This window comes from Nymphalis io, chromosome 27 (assembly GCF_905147045.1).
Source record: "Nymphalis io chromosome 27, ilAglIoxx1.1, whole genome shotgun sequence".
Lineage (NCBI taxonomy): Eukaryota > Metazoa > Arthropoda > Insecta > Lepidoptera > Nymphalidae > Nymphalis > Nymphalis io.
In genome coordinates this window covers 7,884,173-7,903,698 of record NC_065914.1, presented here as the reverse complement: position 1 = coordinate 7,903,698, position 19,526 = coordinate 7,884,173, and the positions used below count along the sequence as shown (strand labels likewise).

The window sequence follows — 19,526 nt, the reverse complement described above, 5'->3', positions numbered from 1 at the left end:
TTTGTTTTCAATTAATTTAGCCAGCGTTAAAGTTAAATAAAATGTGATAGCGTAGAAGGTAGTTCTAAGTTTACTGGTGGTAGAGCTTTGTGCAAATTCGTCTGGGTAGGTACCACCCACTCATCAGATATTCTGCCGCAAAACAGCAGTACTTGGTATTGTTGTGTTGCGGTTTGAAGGGTGAGTGTGTCAGTGTAATTACAGGCCCAAAGGACATAATATCATAGATCCCAAGGTTGGTGGCGCATTGGTGATGTAAGCGATGGTTAACATTTGTTATGGGGTCTGTATGGTCTTTAGCTACAATTGTTTGTACAGACCACTAGATTTTTTTAATAAAATATAATGCGTAATTTTCAACCTTATTAATTGCTGATTGATTAAAAAATATCCAAGAGAAGCTGAGATGGCCTAGTCGTTAGGACGCGTGAATCTTAACCGATGATCGTGGGTTCAAACCCGGGTAAGTAGCACTGAATTTTCATGTGCTTAATTTGTGTTTATAATTCGTCTAGTGCTTGACGGTGAAGGAAAACATCGTGAGGAAACCTGCATGTGTCTAATTTCATTGAAATTCTGTCACATGTGTTTTCTGCCAACCCGCATTGGAGCAGCGTGGTGGAATAAGCTCCAAACCTTCTCCTCAAAAAGGAGAGGAGGCCTTAGTCTAGCAGTGGGACATTAACTTGCTGTTACTAAAAATATCTGTTTTCTTTTTGTATTATACCATACAAAGTAGGGTTAGTTGTTTGAATATTACGATAATACATTGAACACTCGATGACGTATTTATTAAGCTCATTAGTGGTCCTTTTGTCTAGTCAATACCAACTTATATAAGCTCTGTAGTCACATTTATGTTATTAACGAGGAAGGACCTTGCATCACAATAGCGAAACTGTGGACCTTGATTTTTTAATCATTTTCTGTTCAGCCCAACTGATTGTTTTGTTATTATTGATGTAATAACCGTATTTATTGCCATTATATATGACCTTAATGTTCTTCCTGAGTTATATATTTATTGCATTTGTTAATATATAACTGTACTTGTTTGCGCGTGAATCTTAACCGATGATCGTGGGTTCAAACCCGGGCAAGCACCACTGAATTTTCATGTGCTTAATTTGTGATTATAATTCATCTCGTGCTTTACGGTGAAGGAAAACATCGTGAGGAAACCTGCATGTGTCTAATTTCACTGAAATTCTGCCACATGTGTATTCCACCAACCCGCATTGGAGCAGCGTGGTGGAATAAGCTCCAAACCTTCTCCTCAAAATGAGGAGAGGAGGCCTTTAGCCCAGCAGTGGGACATTCACAGGCTGTTTCGGTTCGGTTCGGTGTACTTGTTTTAATATTTAGATATGTACCTGGTGGTAGGGCTTTGTGCCAGCTCGTTTGTACACAAATTGCGCATCGTATATATCCAAATAGTAATTTAGTATTCAACAATACTGTTGCGATTGGAAGGGTGAGTGAGCCAGTGCAACTGCAGGCACAAGGGATAACATCTAGGGATCTTATTTCCAAGGTTGGTGGTGCATTATCGATATAGCGCGTTGTTAATATTTCTTACTGTGGGCCATTATCAAGACGCCCATTCTGACTAGATTAAAAAATTTGTATATTATAAAAATGCTTGCTTTTAAAAATGTTATTTATTATTAATTTATATAATATAGGTATGTATTTACAAAAGAAAAGTAGTATATGTAGTATATCAGTTATTTGGTTTCCATAGTAGGAGCTCTGCTTAGTTTGGGATCAGATGGCCGTGTGTGAATAATGTCCCAGGATATTATTATAATTATATATATATTTAAATATTCATCGTCACTTTTAAGTTTCATTAATTAAATCGTAGTGCAAGTTTTGACTTTGACAATCAATTCGACACTTCCTTGAACATTTTGTATAGTAAGTAAATAAACAAGATATGTTTATTGAAAGAAACGTTGTCCTCGATACCAACTCGTTTAATCCTATGTTGTTTAACACAAGAAATAACATGAAATTCATACTTGTCACGTCAATTGTATGAATTTAAAGCGGATGAAACTGCGATTTATAGCTACTTATGTAATAATAAATAAATAAAAAGCTTTTATTTGTTACAAACACTGACCTTTTTATTATGTTAGGTTAGAGGAGGCCTTAGCCCAGCAGTGGGACATTAATAGGCTGTTACTATACTATACTAACCTTTTAAATAACAATAATTGAAGTTTCGTTAGTTGGTTAGTATTACTGTACTTATATCCTATATTAGTAATGTTATTTACTCTACGACGGTGTAAGGACCGCCGTTTGCGGTAAAAGCCTCCTCCAACTCCTTTCATCTCTCTCTCTGATTTGTTATCCTGGGCCAAAGATTCCCAGCTATTTTGATGATATCATCATTTCATCTTTTCAGGGGCCTACCTCGGTCACCACTTGAGTCCATCTGTTAGACTCCAGTCTTTGTAAATATCCTGCCCATTTCCATTTGAGTTCTTGTATTTGTTTTATGACATCTCATGTAATCAATCATGTATTAATCTTATATAATAGTACTTTCACAAAATTTATATATATTAGCTTAGTAGTATTCTTAGAAATTTATTAAAATAGATGCGAGAAACCGCTATACATCTCAATATATTTTTTAGTATCGTGAATTAATTAAATTTTCGATTCTCAACACGAATACAATGACCTCAAGTAATCTGACCTTAATTTTCAAGTTCAAGTTGTCAATAGTTACATAAACAATTACGAAATATATTCAATCGTAGTTACGGCATAGTTTTATTTCAGTAACAGCCCGTGAATGTCCCACTGCTGGGCTATGGTCTCCTTTCCCTTTTTGAGGAAAAGGTTTAGGAGATTATTCAACCACGCCGCTCCAATGCGGGTCGGTGAAATACACATGTGGCAGAATTTCAGTGAAATTAGACACATGCAGGTTTCCTCACGATGTTTTCCTTCACCGTCAAGCACGAGATGAATTATAATCACAAATTCAGCACATGAAAATTCAGCGGTGCTTGCCCGGGCTTGAACCCACAATCATCGGTTGATATTCACGCACTCTTACCACTAGGCCATCTCAGTTATTTCGTTCATACAATTTGCCAAGTCTAATTGAAATGTGTTATATATATGCACATCCACCAAACCGCATTGGACCAGTCTGGTGGAATAAATAAGACTTAACTTTACTATCTGACCCCGTCACTAGGTTGCCTTCCTCGTTTAAATAAAAAAAAGACTCAATTTTATTCGTGTATATATACTCGGAATCAGGTTAGCTATTAAGAATTTGAAGCAAATGTCTGTAGAATTTGAACCTTGCGAAAATGTGCCCGTTAGTATACCGGATATCCGTACTAACGAAGGTTATTGATAAATTCTCTTATTATTCTTGTATCTTAATTATTATAATTGCAACACGTTAAAACGTTTAAATTTATTTATGACGGCAACGAATGATAGCACTGTGTAAATTTCTCAATTTGTGTGTTTATATGTTTTTGATGATAAATGCATTGCGTTCAGTGTAACTCCCCGGTTTAAGCCTAATGTATTATATGCGTGTATATTGTTAAGTTTATATTTGTAGCGTACATTTAGGCAAAAAAAAAATTCACTTATACAAATGACTTATTATTTATTTCTTATTGTGTTCTTTCCCGTAGTTACATACATATTTATCGATGTACTTGGTGGTAGTACTTGAGGAAGGTTTTTGTGTAACCCTGGCTTGGTATAACCACTGATCATATATTTTACCGCAAAACAGATATAAGCACAAGGGACATAACATCTTAGTTCCCAAGGTTGGTGGCGCATTGGCGATGTATAGGTTGGTTAATATACTTATACTGCCAAAGTAAAGGCAGTGGTGAACAGTTATCATCATGGGCCAAGTTGGCAAAGTGAAATCACGCGAAGCAGCTAGTATCTTTATAAATTGGTTTACATAACGATTTTCTCACAGAATTATACATAGCATGAATTATGTATTTGCTCTCGTGACATAATTAATCACGAAGCTAGATTTCAATGTAACTATGAATACATAACAGGGATGGCTCAGTAGTTATAATACGTGATTATTAACAAAAGATTGCGGATGCAACTCCGGGTTTCGTATCACTGAAGTAATCGGTTCTTCTCGATGGAATCTGTATCTGAACTTTAACGCCTATATTATAGCCTTCGCAAGTTCTAAAGCTGTAAGTTCTTATTTTATTCTTCCGAAAATTTGGCTTACTTGTAGGTACTCAATAATAATTCGTATATGATAACTAGCCAAGTCAGACCTTAGGCTTCAATATATTATCCTAAGTTAGAAGAAGAAATGTTACTTTAACTTATAATAAATTATTTTATGTTGTTATAAATAAATTTCAGGACTGACCATTGAACTTGGCACCTATTTAGATCTCACTTCTTTTGTCGTTGAAGTCAACAACCAAGGCATATATCATAGAATTGAACTTGGCTTTTATTTCACATTTATGTTTTGATTGGATATCTAACTAGACCAATGGGGCAGGAGGAAAAAAATATTCATAAGCTGTAGGATAAATTCAGACAGGCATAACAGCCTGTAAACTAAATAAGAAATTCGTTATAGCAATGAATCTTTCACTGAAATAATTATAAGAATCACCTTGAATTCAAATGTCATTATTAATTATTGTAATTATAAAAACAATAAAATCAGGTTGGTTTTAAATATTACAGCATTTGAATATTCATTGTAAGCTTTATTTATAGCACAAGTATTATCTGATAATGAAGGCTGTGCAAACGAAACCCTTAAATGCAAAATTAAATAATTTCGACGGGCCGGTTGCCGTGGTTGATACTTACCTCTCACGCCAAAGATTGTGGGTTCTATCCCCACCCAGAACAGACATTTGTGTGCATGAACATGTCTGTTTGTCCTAAGTCTGGTTGTAATTATCTATATAAGTTTTTACAAAAGATATGTAACAGAAATCTGAAACAGTGCTTAATGATATTACCAGATTTTTTTTGGTGCATTTGAACGTTTTTCTAAATTTCGAAATTTGAAAGGACATTATATATATATAGGAGCCCAGCTACTTCTCTAAAATATTGGCTTAACGGATTTTAATCAGAGCCTAACACAAGACATTTTAGAAAAAAAATCTCTAGAAAGATAATAAGCTTATAACTTCATATTAATTCGTTACCTATATGGGGACCATATCTATATTTCACTGTTCATTATGTTGTTCAAATGTAAGTGACTTTATATTTAAAAAAATATAGTTAACCTTAGTCTATAGTATATATATTTGCAGTAATTTATTTATATTAATTTTTTTATACAATGTGAAACTGTATAACAAAATTTATTATTTAATTTATAAGTTCTTACGCTGTTTCGGATGTTAGTTATTTTCTATTTCTAATTAAAATCTAATTAGGTGTTCACACTTATTTATTTCCAGCAAGTTGTGTTTGCTTTTGAATGATTTTGTATTTCTCTGTACGTGTTTTAATTTTTTTTTAACAAAATAAAAACAGAGCTATAATATATAGTATAAATATATAAATAATAGTGTAGAGATAATACGACAAGCACTAAGGACTTTCTGACAAAATATGCCCACGGAGACGAGTCTTTTATTGGGGTGATTCGTTTCATCTTGACCTGATAAGGTCAACGAGAACCCGGATCTCCGAACAATATAATCTTTTTACACACATCATACAAGTACATGTTTCTATGTAATTCGTTTGTTTGTTGAATGATTTGAAGAATTGCGGTCACTAACGCTTTAACGATTCAGTGACGTCAGAGCTCTTCAGAGAATAACATGCTTCGAAATCTATATCCTCTTGTAATCTAAAGCGTCTATACCAGAAAAAATGGGTTTGTGTATTTTTTTAATCATTAGGAATTTTATTATTTTTTATTTACATAAGGAAGTTCATCAGCTTCTTTTTTATACCTAATACCTGCCCGCCCCTCAACATGTGGGGGAACCCACTAGGAAAACAAGTAGCTTATATTCTGATATTCTGAAGTAATAAGTAACTTTAAAGCATGTAAAGCCGTTGGTGTTGCACTTGAAATGTTTCCGGGTTGCTTTTCCATCTCTCACATTTATATTTGGAAAACTTATTTTCGTTTTTTTTTTTACTTATAAAACAGAATCGAAGGTCGACGCGTATAATTCTAATAAGCACCTCAGTTTTCAAGTACTGCTTAGAATTCGTTGGATGTTTAACGATGGAGGAAAATCTTTGTATTGAATAAGAAGTCTCTGATTTTTAACCGCAGTAGAACAGCGTCGGAATCTCTTCTACTTTGAAGGCTATGGAAGAACAATAGGATATTTATGGCGCAATACTGCCTCATATAATCCAGCGAATGATGTAAATTATTTTTTTATATAACGGTACTGCGCTGTCAGAGTTTACACGGAGTTTTTAAGAAATGAGTGATTAGTAGATAGACATTTTCGAATGCTGTGGTGGTTTCCCCTGAAACCTGACCTTACATTAACCAGAAGCTGTTTTTGATAAAACATAAATAAGATAACGTATTGTTTCAAGGACATTAACGTCATCTGCAATCATCGAGTTTGCCAGTGGCGAAATACCGTATAATTATTTAATTAATATTTTGTTTATGGTAATACAAGTTAACCGATGTTTTAATTTATTCAATATCACGTACAAGTACAAGGTCTATTTATTCAATAAAAACTACATACATTGTATATAATAAATATTTAAAAAACTTCCTAGTTTTTTTATCTAGCTGTGAACTCTATATAGCAAAATATGCGGTTTTATTTTAATATATTGAGTGAATATACATAAAGAGCCATTATATAAAACAAAGTCCCTCCGCCGCGTCTGTCTGTCTGAACGCGGTAAACTCGAAAACTATCGAAAGGAATACCATACGGGATTTGAAAGCAGGTGTATAATTTTTCCTCTCAAATTTTCTTTTAATCTACCGAGTGTTGGCGCGTTCGTTCAAATTTCACCCTAGCTCTAGCAGCGCTAGAGCCACTTAAGTGTAATAAAAGACAGCCACGTTGGTCTAGTGAATAAATATGAGGCTGCAGATCCCCGTGTCTTAGGTTCAAACCGCTGGTTGGGATAATAAATACGTATTAGATTTTTCTGTTCTCGCCCAGGTAATCGGAATTGTAGTTGACCCCTTCACGTTCAAGAACGAAGCGGGTTCTTCCGAGCGTAGCAAGTTAATAATAAAAATATTCTTACAGGAATGTATGTATGATTTTGTTTTTTAGTAAGAAATATAAGGCTTATTAATTTTATTTATTATAATCAAAATTGCCATTCTGATAGCGTTCTTTTCACCGTCTAATGCTATTTAGTATATATTAATTAAGAAGTCAATGTAAACGATTTTTAAGTAAATAAATATTTAAATATTAATTGTGTTTAGCTATGTAATAACACAGTAATGAATGAAACGTTGCAATAAGTGATCGCATTGTGAAGATTCCTTCAACTATAAAATATATCAAGATCAGCTGTTTTGTAATCATACTAATATTATAAGAAGTTCAGTTGTTTGTTTCGTTTTTGTTTACAAATTTACGCAAAAGGTTTGGTTATAGATAAATGATTCGGAGTTTTTATATGATAATTATACAGCTAACCGTTTTTTGCAGAGGTAGCATTAGGGTTAACTTGATTGATGAATAAACATACAAAGTTGTTTTTTTTTGGACTAAAACATTGCTGGTCGTACGTTCATCACAATCGGATCAATGTTAGGAACGTAAATAGGACAAACAGACAAAAAATATTTTTATTTATTTAGATACTATAGTAAATAGTTTCAGGAACGAAACAGACTAAGTATATTATTGTATTTTGAAATAAGTATAACCACGGAGTTTTTGGTTGAAGCGCTTTTCAGCAATCGTTCCCAAAACTATAATATACTAGATACCCTCCGCGGCTTCGTCTGTAAGAGGGGAGAGGTTTTAGATAACCTTTGTCCTTTTATGTACCGAAAACGTGTATGAAAATTCATAATGATCGGTTTAGTTAAAACATGAAAGCGTAACAAACAAATACATAAACAACAAACAAACTCACTTTTATATTATTGGTATACACAAAAACATTTTAGCTCGATATCAAATTATTGCTTTATATATAACATGAAACCTTTATTTTGACGAGCCGCTTAGCGTTGTTGGTGGATGCTTGCCTTTCACGCCGAAGGTTGTGGGTTCGATTTCCACCCAGGACAGATATTTGTGTGCATGACCATGTCTGTTTGTCCTGAGTCTGGGTGTAATTATCTATATAAGTATGTATTTACAAAAGAAAAGTAGTATATATAGTATACCAGTTGTCTGGTTTCCATAGTACAAGCTCTGTACAAGCTTAATTTGGGATCAGATGGCCGTGTGTGAAAAATGTCCCAGGATATTATTTACCAGTAATGTCGAGACGAATAGCTAGTATATATAATAAATATATAACGTAGCCGGTATGTACACGTCATCACCTTGGCGTGTACATGTAATACGTTCTAAATTGATTGTGCAAGCACATTTTCTGTGTCTCAAACGGAATGTTAATACGCCAGAAACTTATCCGAAGACTGTGCAACCAGGGCAAGTTAAACCTAATTTTCATGTTTGTGAGGAATCCTGCATGTGACGAATGAAAATTAACTCCAAATTCTATCTATGTATATTGACGACAAGAGCTTGGCACACGGCTTCGCCCGCATCATAATCGAAGACGGTTCATAGGGATAAAAAGGCCAAAATATCGTAATTATGTCATATTTTAGTACCAAAGCTGTGATAAATATTTGCAACACACACAAACTTTCGTATTCATGATATAAGTTCGATTATGCGATCATCGGTTAAGATTCACGCGTTCTTACCACTCAGCCAACGCGGCATGATTAATGTAAATTGTAATAATGAAATTAATGATAGAAATCAAAATTTCAGACGAAACGACGATAGAAAAACGTCAACGCAAATTTGAACAAAACGGGAACGTTAATATGTGTGGCAGAAAATTAAGCTTTTACCGTTTGATGACTTTACAAATGACATTAATTTTGATTTAACCCAATACCACTGGAATTTCATTTTACTGGTGGTAAGGCTTTGTGCAAGCTCGTCTAGGTACCACCCTCTCATCAGATATTCTACCGCAAAACAGCTGTACTTGATATTGTTGTGTTGCGGTTTGAAGGATGAGTGAGCCAGTGTAATTACAGGCACAAGGCACAAAAAACATTAGTTCCCAAGGTTGGTGGCGCATTAGCTATGTAAGCGATGGTTGACATTTCTTACGATGCCAATGTCTAAGGGCGTTTGGTGACCACTTACCAACAGGTGGCCCATATGTTCGTCTACCGTCCTATTCTATAAAAAAAATGGTTTTTTATAACGCTAGACAGATTAACAACTGCAAACCTTGAAGTCGTAGTTGTAAATCTGTGTTGTATAAGATTTTAAACGATTACAGTCGGACTCAAATAAGCGTTTTGATAAATTATTTTATCTGATCACATATGCGTCACTAATGCGCGCTGTAATTGCTCGTATTTGATTATTTGCATGCCTGACCTTTTTAAGTTCAACCTTACAATTTACAATTATTAATTCTATGAAATGTAAGTGTTCATTACATTAATTATTATTTAATACTGTTTAGTTATCTAGTTTGATATGCTTTAGATCGTGAGGTTCTGGATTTGAATCTCGGGTCTCGGACAGCAACCGTACCCGTAACAGCCTGTGAATGTCCCACTGCTAGGCTAAAGGCCTCCTTTCCTCTTTTTAAGGAGAAGGTTTTGGAGCTTATTCCACCACGCTGCTCCAATGCGGTTTGTTGGAATACACATGTGGCAGAATTTCAGTGAAATTAGACACATGCAGGTTTCCTCACGATGTTTTCTTTCACCGTAAAGCACGAGATGAATTATAATCACAAATTAAGCACATGAAAATTCAGTGGTGCTTGCCCGGGTTTGAACCCACGATCATCGGTTAAGATTCACATGTTCTTACCACTGAGCCATCTCGGCTTTTCGGCCGGAAAGCAAGTAAAGCTTTTAATCCTGCGCCTAAACTCTATCTGGTCGTGTCAGGTTGATATATATATATTTTTATAAAATAGGAAGGTAGACGAACATATGAGCCACCTGATGGTGAGCGGTCACCAACGCCCATAGACATTGGTATTGTAAGAAATTAACCATTGCTTACATCACCATTCGCCACCAACCTTGGGAACTAAGATGTTATGTCCCTTGTGACTGTAATTACACTGGCTCACTCACCCTTCAAACCGGAACTCAAGAATACCAAGTACTGCTGTTTTGCGGTAAAATATCTGATGAGCGGGTGGTACCTACCCAGACGAACTTGCACAAAGCCCTACCATCAGTAAAAGCTGGCGCTTGTTTAGCTCAAAGGCCGAGTCTAGCGGTGCAGAGAGGCATAGTGCTAGCGTCTTGGGTACAATGCCACAGGACGGTGTTTTTTTCTATAAAGTTATAATGTGTATTTTGTTTTTTTTATTTCAATTTTATATATTATAAAAATAACATAATTTATTATTCTGTAGTTTCAGGCGTTTTAAAAAAAAATCTTAACCATAAACAATCACAAAGCCGTGTATGCCTGTAATTAGCAAGATATACTATTTTTAATGGTATTAATAATGACAGGCTATGCGTTGAACTATTGGCCCCGTCTTACGTGGGGATAGCAATATTAAAGGCCGGAGGCGTAGCGGAAAATACTGAAAATACTGCTTAGACATTCGTCTCTGGGTCCAATTTATACCTTTCTAATGTTTGCAATGGAAACACTCGGACCTTTTGATAATTCATAATAATATTAAAATGAATTGTATGAATGTAGCAGTTTTTTTATTATTTAGGCACTCATTTAAGTGCCAAACGAATAACTAAGATTCTATGTATCTTGTGCTTGTCGTTACACTGGCTCACTCATCCTTTAAACCGGTACACAACAATATTCGGAATCACTGTTTAGTGGTTGAATAAGTGATCACTGGATAGTACCCACCCAGATAGACTTGCACAAAGTGAAACTATAATACATTAAAAGCTGAGAGCACTCACCTTTCCTCCACGGTCAAATTGGCGAGCTCCGGAATCCAGCACCAATGCTGTTCCGGGACGATGGTCATGAAGATTTGTGAGAAATACACGAATGAAACGAAGAAGGCGAATGGTATCATCATTAAGAACAAGATCTTCTGATATATTCCGAATTCACCAACATATGGCAACAGATCATCAAAATCGGTGACTTTTTTCCTATTTTCTTCGTTATTTGTGCCTTTTGTAGCTGTATTGTCTGTGCTGTCATTCGTGAAGCCCTTATTGATGAAACTGCCTGATAGGTCGATGTTTGAAAGATTGTTATCTATGGACCCGGATTGACGGGAGTCCTCTTCGCAGCATGAAGTTCGCTCTTGTGGCGCCATCTTGTATGCTTTGTACTATGTGCCCTATTGTAAGCTGGACTTGATATCTGTAACAAAGGAAACTTAATTGAAATATATTAACTTGGAATTATTTTTTCGATTATATATATAATAATGTATGCACTTCATTAATATATAATTACTAGTATAACCCCGTGAGAAAAACAGAAATAACAATAACATAAACAAAAGATAACACATAAATCTTTATGTGCAATTCAAAAACACAGATGCTAACTTTAATAGTAAAGTCTATTAGTCAAATATATACTAATATCAATTTTTTTAAATAATAATAGTAGCAATCTGAAATTATACCACTTCTGGGCTAAGACTTCCTTTATGGCTTTGAGGTTCTACACCATGCTATGCCAATGCGGGTTGGATACCCAATAGTAGCCTGTAATTGATTAGATGCAGCCACGGGTTTAAGTTCCAAATCAGACCGATATTGAACTTTAGTGCTAATAAATTTATTGTGTCAGCTTAGAGTTTGGAAGATGGTTCTCTCGCGCTGATGTCGAATTGCTGTCTTTTAATTGGTTATGATCGTGGTATAGAGATTTCAGTATTTGCAGACACTTGGCACGCTACGCTTTTATTATGATGTTAGTAGGGCTTTGTGCAAGCCCGTCTGAGTAGGTGCCCACTTATCATATATTATAAACCAAATAGCAAGCATTAAGTAATGTAGTTGTGTTCCGATTTGAGGTGTGAGTGAGACAGTGTAACTACTACAAGAGAAATAACATCATAGTTCCCAAAGTTGGTGGCGCATTGTCGATGTAAGGGATGGTTAATATTTCTTACAAGGCCAACATTGATACTCCTTAGTGTCCACTTATCATCAGGTCCACTTGCCTGTCTACTAAGCTAATATAATAAAAATAAACGATATATCTTCTACGCCGTTGCCTCTCAGCTAATTTATATATGTATGCATATGTATGTCTTCCTGTATTCAGTTTTAATACATAATTATACTTCCGCGTGATTGACATATAAATTTATTTATCATAATTTGATATGGCAACATTTTTATATATTTCTTACATTATCTGTAGTTAACCTTGAAAATTGAAAAAAATATGTTGAAATTATATTATACCAATACTTTTTGCGAAAATTAGTAAAATATAATTAATATTCCTTTTAGAGACAAAATGTTTGGTTTTTTTTTTAATTTTTAACGATCATAATTTGCAACATTTACATGTTAATGTAGTATTTATAATTGTAATATATTACAAAAATGGACGTAGTACTTTTATGTTTTTATAAACATAAAAAATTATATTGCTACTAACCATATTACTTATATGCAAAATTGGTTTTCGGTTTTTCAATAGTCGTAAAAAATGCCTAATTTTATTAATTCGAATTATGAATGAAAATAAAATTATATTTTTGACTCAAAACTTGCCAGAACGGACGCTCTAAGTAAAACCTTAACAATGTCCAATATTAACGAAATTGATATGCTGCTAGTACCCTGGAGCTAGACTGAAGTTGAAATGTAATAAATGACAACCATTCAATACAACGCCAATGTGCCACCAACCTTGGGAATTAAGATTTGATGTCCCTTGTGCCTGTAGTCCACAAATTCAAAGTCGCTCAGCGTGCTATGGAGCGAGCTATGCTCGGAGTATCTTTGAAGGATAAGATCAGAAATGAGATTATCCGGAAAAGAACCGGAGTCACCGACATAGCTTGCAAAATTAGCAGGCTGAAGTGGCAGTGGGCTGGTCACGTATGTCGTAGGACCGATGGCCGTTGGAGCAGACGAGTCCTAGAGTGGAGACCGCGAATCGGCAAGCGCAGCGTAGGGCGCCCTCCAGCCAGGTGGACCGACGACCTTAAGAAGGTGGCGGGCACCAACTGGATGCGGAAGGCGGAGGACAGGGAGCTTTGGCGCACCTTGGGAGAGGCCTATGTTCAGCAGTGGACAACGATTGGCTGTTGATTGATTGTGCCTGTAGATACACTGTTTCACTCACCCTTCAAACCGAAACACGATGATATTAAGTATTGCTGTTTTGCGGTAGAATATCTGATGGGTGCTACCTACCACGACGGGCTTGCACGAAGTAAAATCCTTAGAATTTGGTATCAAAATAAGTAAATACTACGCAAGACGTCTGTCCGTTTGAAATTGTTTATATCAGTTAAGAGTAATTGCCCATAATTTTCCCAAATGTCTTTATACCTTTAAGGATGTACAGTACAGTAACAGCCTGTTAATGTCCCACTGCTGGGCTAAGGCCTCCTCTCCCTTTTGAGGAGAAGGATACCTTTAAGGATGGTTTAGAATTAATTCTAATAGTTCACTGCGTGTTGGTTGATATTTGCCGTTTGCCCGCGGTATAGCACCGACAAGGCAAGCCAATAGATCACAGTTTCTTGCCGGTTCTTCTCGGTAGAATCCACATTCCGAGCCGGTGGTAGCGCTTGACGATTCATAAGTATTTGTTAAAGTCTATTTGAATATATTTCGATTTCATATGAACGACACGTGCGCCATACATCCCGCGCAACAGGAAGTAATTATTATTACTTTAACTAAAAATGTCAAATTATAATAATACTGTATTGTGCTATATTTATATACTTTAAAATGTTAATTTTTAAATGTTTAAATAATAATTTTAGCTTTATTATTTTATTTTATTCAAAAATTGTTTTTAATTAGATTTAATTAATTATATATTCACCATATAAGATTTAATATAATACAACAAGTCGAGATGGCCCAGTGGTTAAAACGTAAGGTTAAACGGTTTTAGTGGGTAAGAATCCCACATAACTCAGTTCCCCCCTCCATGGGAGCTGGGTACCTTTCTGAAGGTTTCCACTGCGTGAAAAAAAAAGTGGTTAGAACGCGTGATTATTAACTAATATAATAATAATCGTGGGTTCAAGCCCGGGCACCAGTGAATTTTCATGTACTTAATTATTAAATTGGAGCAGCGTGGTGGAATAAGCTGCAAACCTTCTTCTCAAAAAGGAAGAGGAGGCTTTAGCCCAGCGGTGACACATTAACAGGCTGTTACTGTACTGTACATATAAGGTTAATTATATTATTAAAATATATTATGAAAAGTACAAAGCACTAATAAAATTAATTTTTTATAAATATCATATTTAATAAAATATTTTCACTAACTGATCATAGGTTTTTGGATTCGTAATTATTATTCATAGAAACGCTAAGGTCACATACAATTAACGCATATTTTGAAATCATTTTCATTAAAACATATTTTAAATTTTTCAACGACCGGTCAGAGCCATGTGGGACCGTGACATTGTACATAAAGTCGAAATGATTAAAATTTACATAATATAACGGAAACCGTTCGAATATACGTAAGATATTATATAAAAATATCATTTAAAAACCCATATTTGATATGCGAATACGAATCTAGGTTTAGATTAGAATATATTATTTAGAATTTATTAGCAACGGTAACAGTACAGTAACAGCTTGTGTTTGTCCCACTGCTGGGCTAAGGCCTCCTCTCCCTTTTGAGGAGAGGGTTTGGAGCTTACCACGCTGCTCCAATGCGAGTTGGTAGAATTAACATGTGGCATAATTTCAAAGAAATTAGACACATGCAGGTTTCCTCACGATGTTTTCCTTCACCGTCAAACACGAGTTTTTTTTTTTTTTTATAGAATTGGAAGGTGGACGAGCAAATGGGCCACCTGATGGTAAGTGGTCACCAAACGCCCTTAGATATTGGCATTGTAATAAATGTCAACCATCGCTTATAGCCAATGCGCCACCAATCTTGGGAACTAAGATTTTATGTCCCTTGTGCCTGTAATTACACTGGCTCACTCACCCTTCAAACCGGAACACAACAATATCAAGTATTGATGAATTATAACCACAAATTAAGCACATGAAAATTCAGTGGTGCTTGCCCTGGTTTGAACCCACGATCGTCGGTTTAGATTCACGCGTTTTAACCACTGGGCCATCTCGGCTTATTAGCAACACATAAAGCGTAATATCGGGTTCGAACATTAATCTTATGTTAATATTCACGTGTTCTAACCACTGAGCCATCACGGTTCCGCTGAAGAATCATAATTATAATTTATAATTATTTTATATAAATCACTAATTTATTGCAACATTTTTAAATACTTTAATTATTGAACCTGAAGGCTAAACTCAATTAAAGAAAGGCATATGTTTTATCGACAAATGCTAAGCGATTTTCGACTGTATTTGCTTTATCAATAAAGGTTTAGATTGTTATATTTATTGATTTAATTAATACAGCGTGTTAAATAGAAGTGATATGGTAAGTAGTACGAACAGTATGTGTGTTTGATCGCGTTTGCCTTGAATACTTTCATTTTCCTGGATAACCAGTACAGTGCAGTATAGTCTACTATCTCGTAATTCCAGTTGAATGCTGGCTAGATTGTATAAGGTCACTGTAAATTCCGAGTCGGTTAAAATTTATTGTTTTTTTACATATAAACAATTCGCTTTACTCGCGTCATAAATCAAAATTGTTAAATACCAATTTACATAGATCCTTCTTCAGAAATGAAGGATTTTTATACAAGCTTTCATGCCCTTTATAGGTATACTAATTAACGTACTATGTAAAAGGAACTCGTATGCAAATTCTCATGTTGCTAGCGACATTAGTTTGGGATGTGTGTTGATATGTCACTCAGTTTTTGTTTTATATTTATATAAATGAAAATAAAGTAATATATTTTTATTCAAAGTGACTTTACACGTATTTCTCATCGAGCATCCGTAATGTTCCAAAGGCATTTTTTGGTTGAGAATCGTCAGCGTAATTAGTTCATTTTTTTTAATTTAAAAGAGTTGGGTAACTGGACTGGGACAGGAAAGGACACCTGATAATAAGTGACCACTGTCCATAGACCAGAGTGCCAATGCACTGTAACAAATATTAACAAACACATCACCAATGTGCCACCAACCTTGGTTACTGCGATGTTATCCCTTGTGTGTACTTTTACCCTTATACTGTCATATTACAGATATCAGACAAAGATAAGAATTTAATTACTAATCAGCTTTAAAATCATTACCATTTGCAAAATAAAATATGTTAAAGTTTAATTACTTCCTCGTCTAGTGGCTAGCGAAAAATGTTTTATTTTTATTTTTTTATACAATAGAAAATCGGACAAACATATGGGCCACCTGATGGTCACCAACACCCATAGACATTGACATTGTAAGAAATGGTAACCATTGCTTACATCGAAAATGTGCCACCAAACTTGGGAACTAAGACGTTATGTTCCTTGTGAGCCATGTTACAGACACACCTAACTCACCCTTCAAACTGGAACACAACAATGCCAAGTACTGCTATTTTGCCCCGGTATCTACCCAGACGAGCTTGCACAAATCCCTACCACCAGTAAAATGTCCTAGATTATGGTTTTGGATTCAAAGCAAAAACGGTTCCACCCCCATAGGACCCGGGTACCTTTCTGAAGGTTTCCACTGCGTGAAAAAAAAGGGGGTGTAGAGTAGCTTGGCCCTCCTTAAGATCAGTAATGTGTACTCATCTTAGCGTTATTTTACATAAGTGTTTTTGGTGGGATATCATTTATTTTTGAAGTTACTTAATAACTAGCTAATTTGTAATTTTTGAAAAGTGCTGAAGTGTTTCTTTTTTTTAAATTTGTAACCAATATTCTGAATAACAATTCTAAATACAAAAAAATTGATATTCCTAGTTTGAAAATTGACAAAAGTTTCATACAACTGTCACGTGTCCCCTGTTAAATTATAGCCTTCCAGTTAGTGCGTAAATAGACACTATCCTCTCTCTCGTAATAGAGGGGCGAGTTCAGGGCTGTTGTCCGTGTGGACGCATCCTTAAGCGGTAATAAATCAAGTGTACGCTACGATCAAGGATCTAAGATATCGTAACGTCGTACGTTCACTGTTGAAAATTGGCCGAGGTAAAGCATAGTTGAATTGAACTATACATTCAAATGTTGGTTTTTGAGTGGTCGCTCACGTATAGGTTATATGTTATGTTCTTTTTTCGTTACAATATAGGAAAGCGGATAGGCAACTGGGCCACCTGATGTTAGGTGGTCACTTTACTACCCATAGATATTGGAAGATGTAAGGAATATTAACCAATCCTTACCACAAATGCGCCACCTTGCGAACTAAGATGTTATGTCCCTTGTGCCTGTAGTAACGCTGGCTCACTAACCCTTGAAAATGAAAAATGAAAATGAAAAAAATAGTTTATTCTTTATCAAGCTGTACATAGCAAATAAAGGTTGGGACCCTCTAGTGAGTATAATATAATACTCGTGACAGAAGGACCCGCTCTTCCATAACATACAATTCTGTCCATGTTCTTAAAAAGAATAAACAATATCTTACTATATACTAAAACTCACAATCAGTAGGTAAACTAACATTATATCAAAATGAATTTTACTTGTTTGTGTGTGTGTGTGTGTGTGTGTGTGTGTGTGTGTGTGTGTGTGTAGGTGGGTGTATGTGTAGATTACAGTAGATTAGATTATGTTTTATGAAAAAGAATTAATTCGGTGTCATCGTATGTTTTTGTTTTTAACCATTCAAATAATTTCTGTTTGACGTTAAAATATTGTTCGGGATATATGTTTAGAATTTTATTAATTTTATTATAAAGTTACGCAGAACGTGTTATATATTGGTTGCTAGCAAAGGTAGTCTTAGCACCATACGTTTCAGCAATTTTATGTTTTATTCTTCTGTTTAATGAACTGGATTTAATGAATTTTAATGATTTATGAGCTTTAAGAATGATACGTTGGATATACATTTGTCTGACAGTCAGTATCTGGCTCATTGAATATAGCGTGTCCGTTGAGAAGCGATGTGGCTTGAAGTGGATAACTTTATTAACCCTTAAAACCACACAATACTTATTGCTCTTTAGCGTTAGAATATCTGATATGTAGGTAGACAGGCATATGCCCCTACAACCAAGTATTTTCTACGTCTACTAACTCTTTTCACAGACGGTATATAATATTACATATATACAAATAAATGAAATTGAAATATCAGTCTGCGATTTCATATCTATCTATTTTTAAGTCAATATTGTCATTTGCGAGTTACCAAACCCCAAATTACTATTATATATGTATAATTGTATAATTATATACGTTGATGTAATGATGTAACAGCCTGTGAATGTCCCACTGCTGGGCTAAAGGCCTCCTCTCCTCTTTTTGAGGAGAAGGTTTGGAGCTTATTCCACCACGCTGCTCCAATGCGGGTTGGTGGAATACACATGTGGCAGAATTTCAGTGAAATTAGACACATGCAGGTTTCCTCACGATGTTTTCCTTCACCGTAAAGCACGAGATGAATTATAATCACAAATTAAGCACATGAAAATTCAGTGGTGCTTGCCCGGGTTTGAACCCACGATCATCGGTTAAGATTCGCATGTTCTTACCACTGGGCCATCTCGGCAATTATATACGTTAAAATGGTTGATTTTACAGGCTTTATTAAACTCAACGTCACGTTGGCGAAGCCGCGAGTTTTGCTAGTACATAGTAATAATCAAACAAATAATTATATCAGATATATACATTTTAAGGCTTTCTAAAAATAATCATCAATCCATATGGACTTTTTATTGATAGAGAATCGAACATTTAATCGAGATGAATCATCGATTATCCGAGGTCATAGACTCCTAGTATTAACCTAGTTCTAGTTTTAAGATGCAATCGAGTTCAAACAAAATCCACCCTTATTCTAATCTAATAAGTACGAAAATTGTACAACTTTTAATTCTCTTATGATTACAATGACCTCAATACTTGGTAATCACGAAGCCACAGCCATTGATTCAAAACAATTTGGAGGTGTTATAATTGCTCACTGATTTTAATTAATTAAGCTATATTAATCATTTAATTTGTCGGGCCGGTTTTCGTGGTTGGTAGTTGCCTTTCACGCCGAAGGTTGTGGG

The 19,526-nt window shown here is 35.1% G+C and overlaps 1 protein-coding gene across 1 annotated transcript in view; it reads right to left on the bottom strand.

Annotated features, from left to right (window-relative positions):
• The window catches only part of LOC126778826 (organic cation transporter protein-like), a 38,304-nt gene that overhangs the window by 13,415 nt on the left and 5,363 nt on the right, over nt 1-19,526 (bottom strand). The window contains exon 2 of the mRNA XM_050502527.1: nt 11,144-11,558. Coding sequence (XP_050358484.1) covers nt 11,144-11,511 — 368 coding nt within the window. The 5' untranslated portion in view covers nt 11,512-11,558. The remainder of the gene's footprint in view (nt 1-11,143; nt 11,559-19,526) is intronic.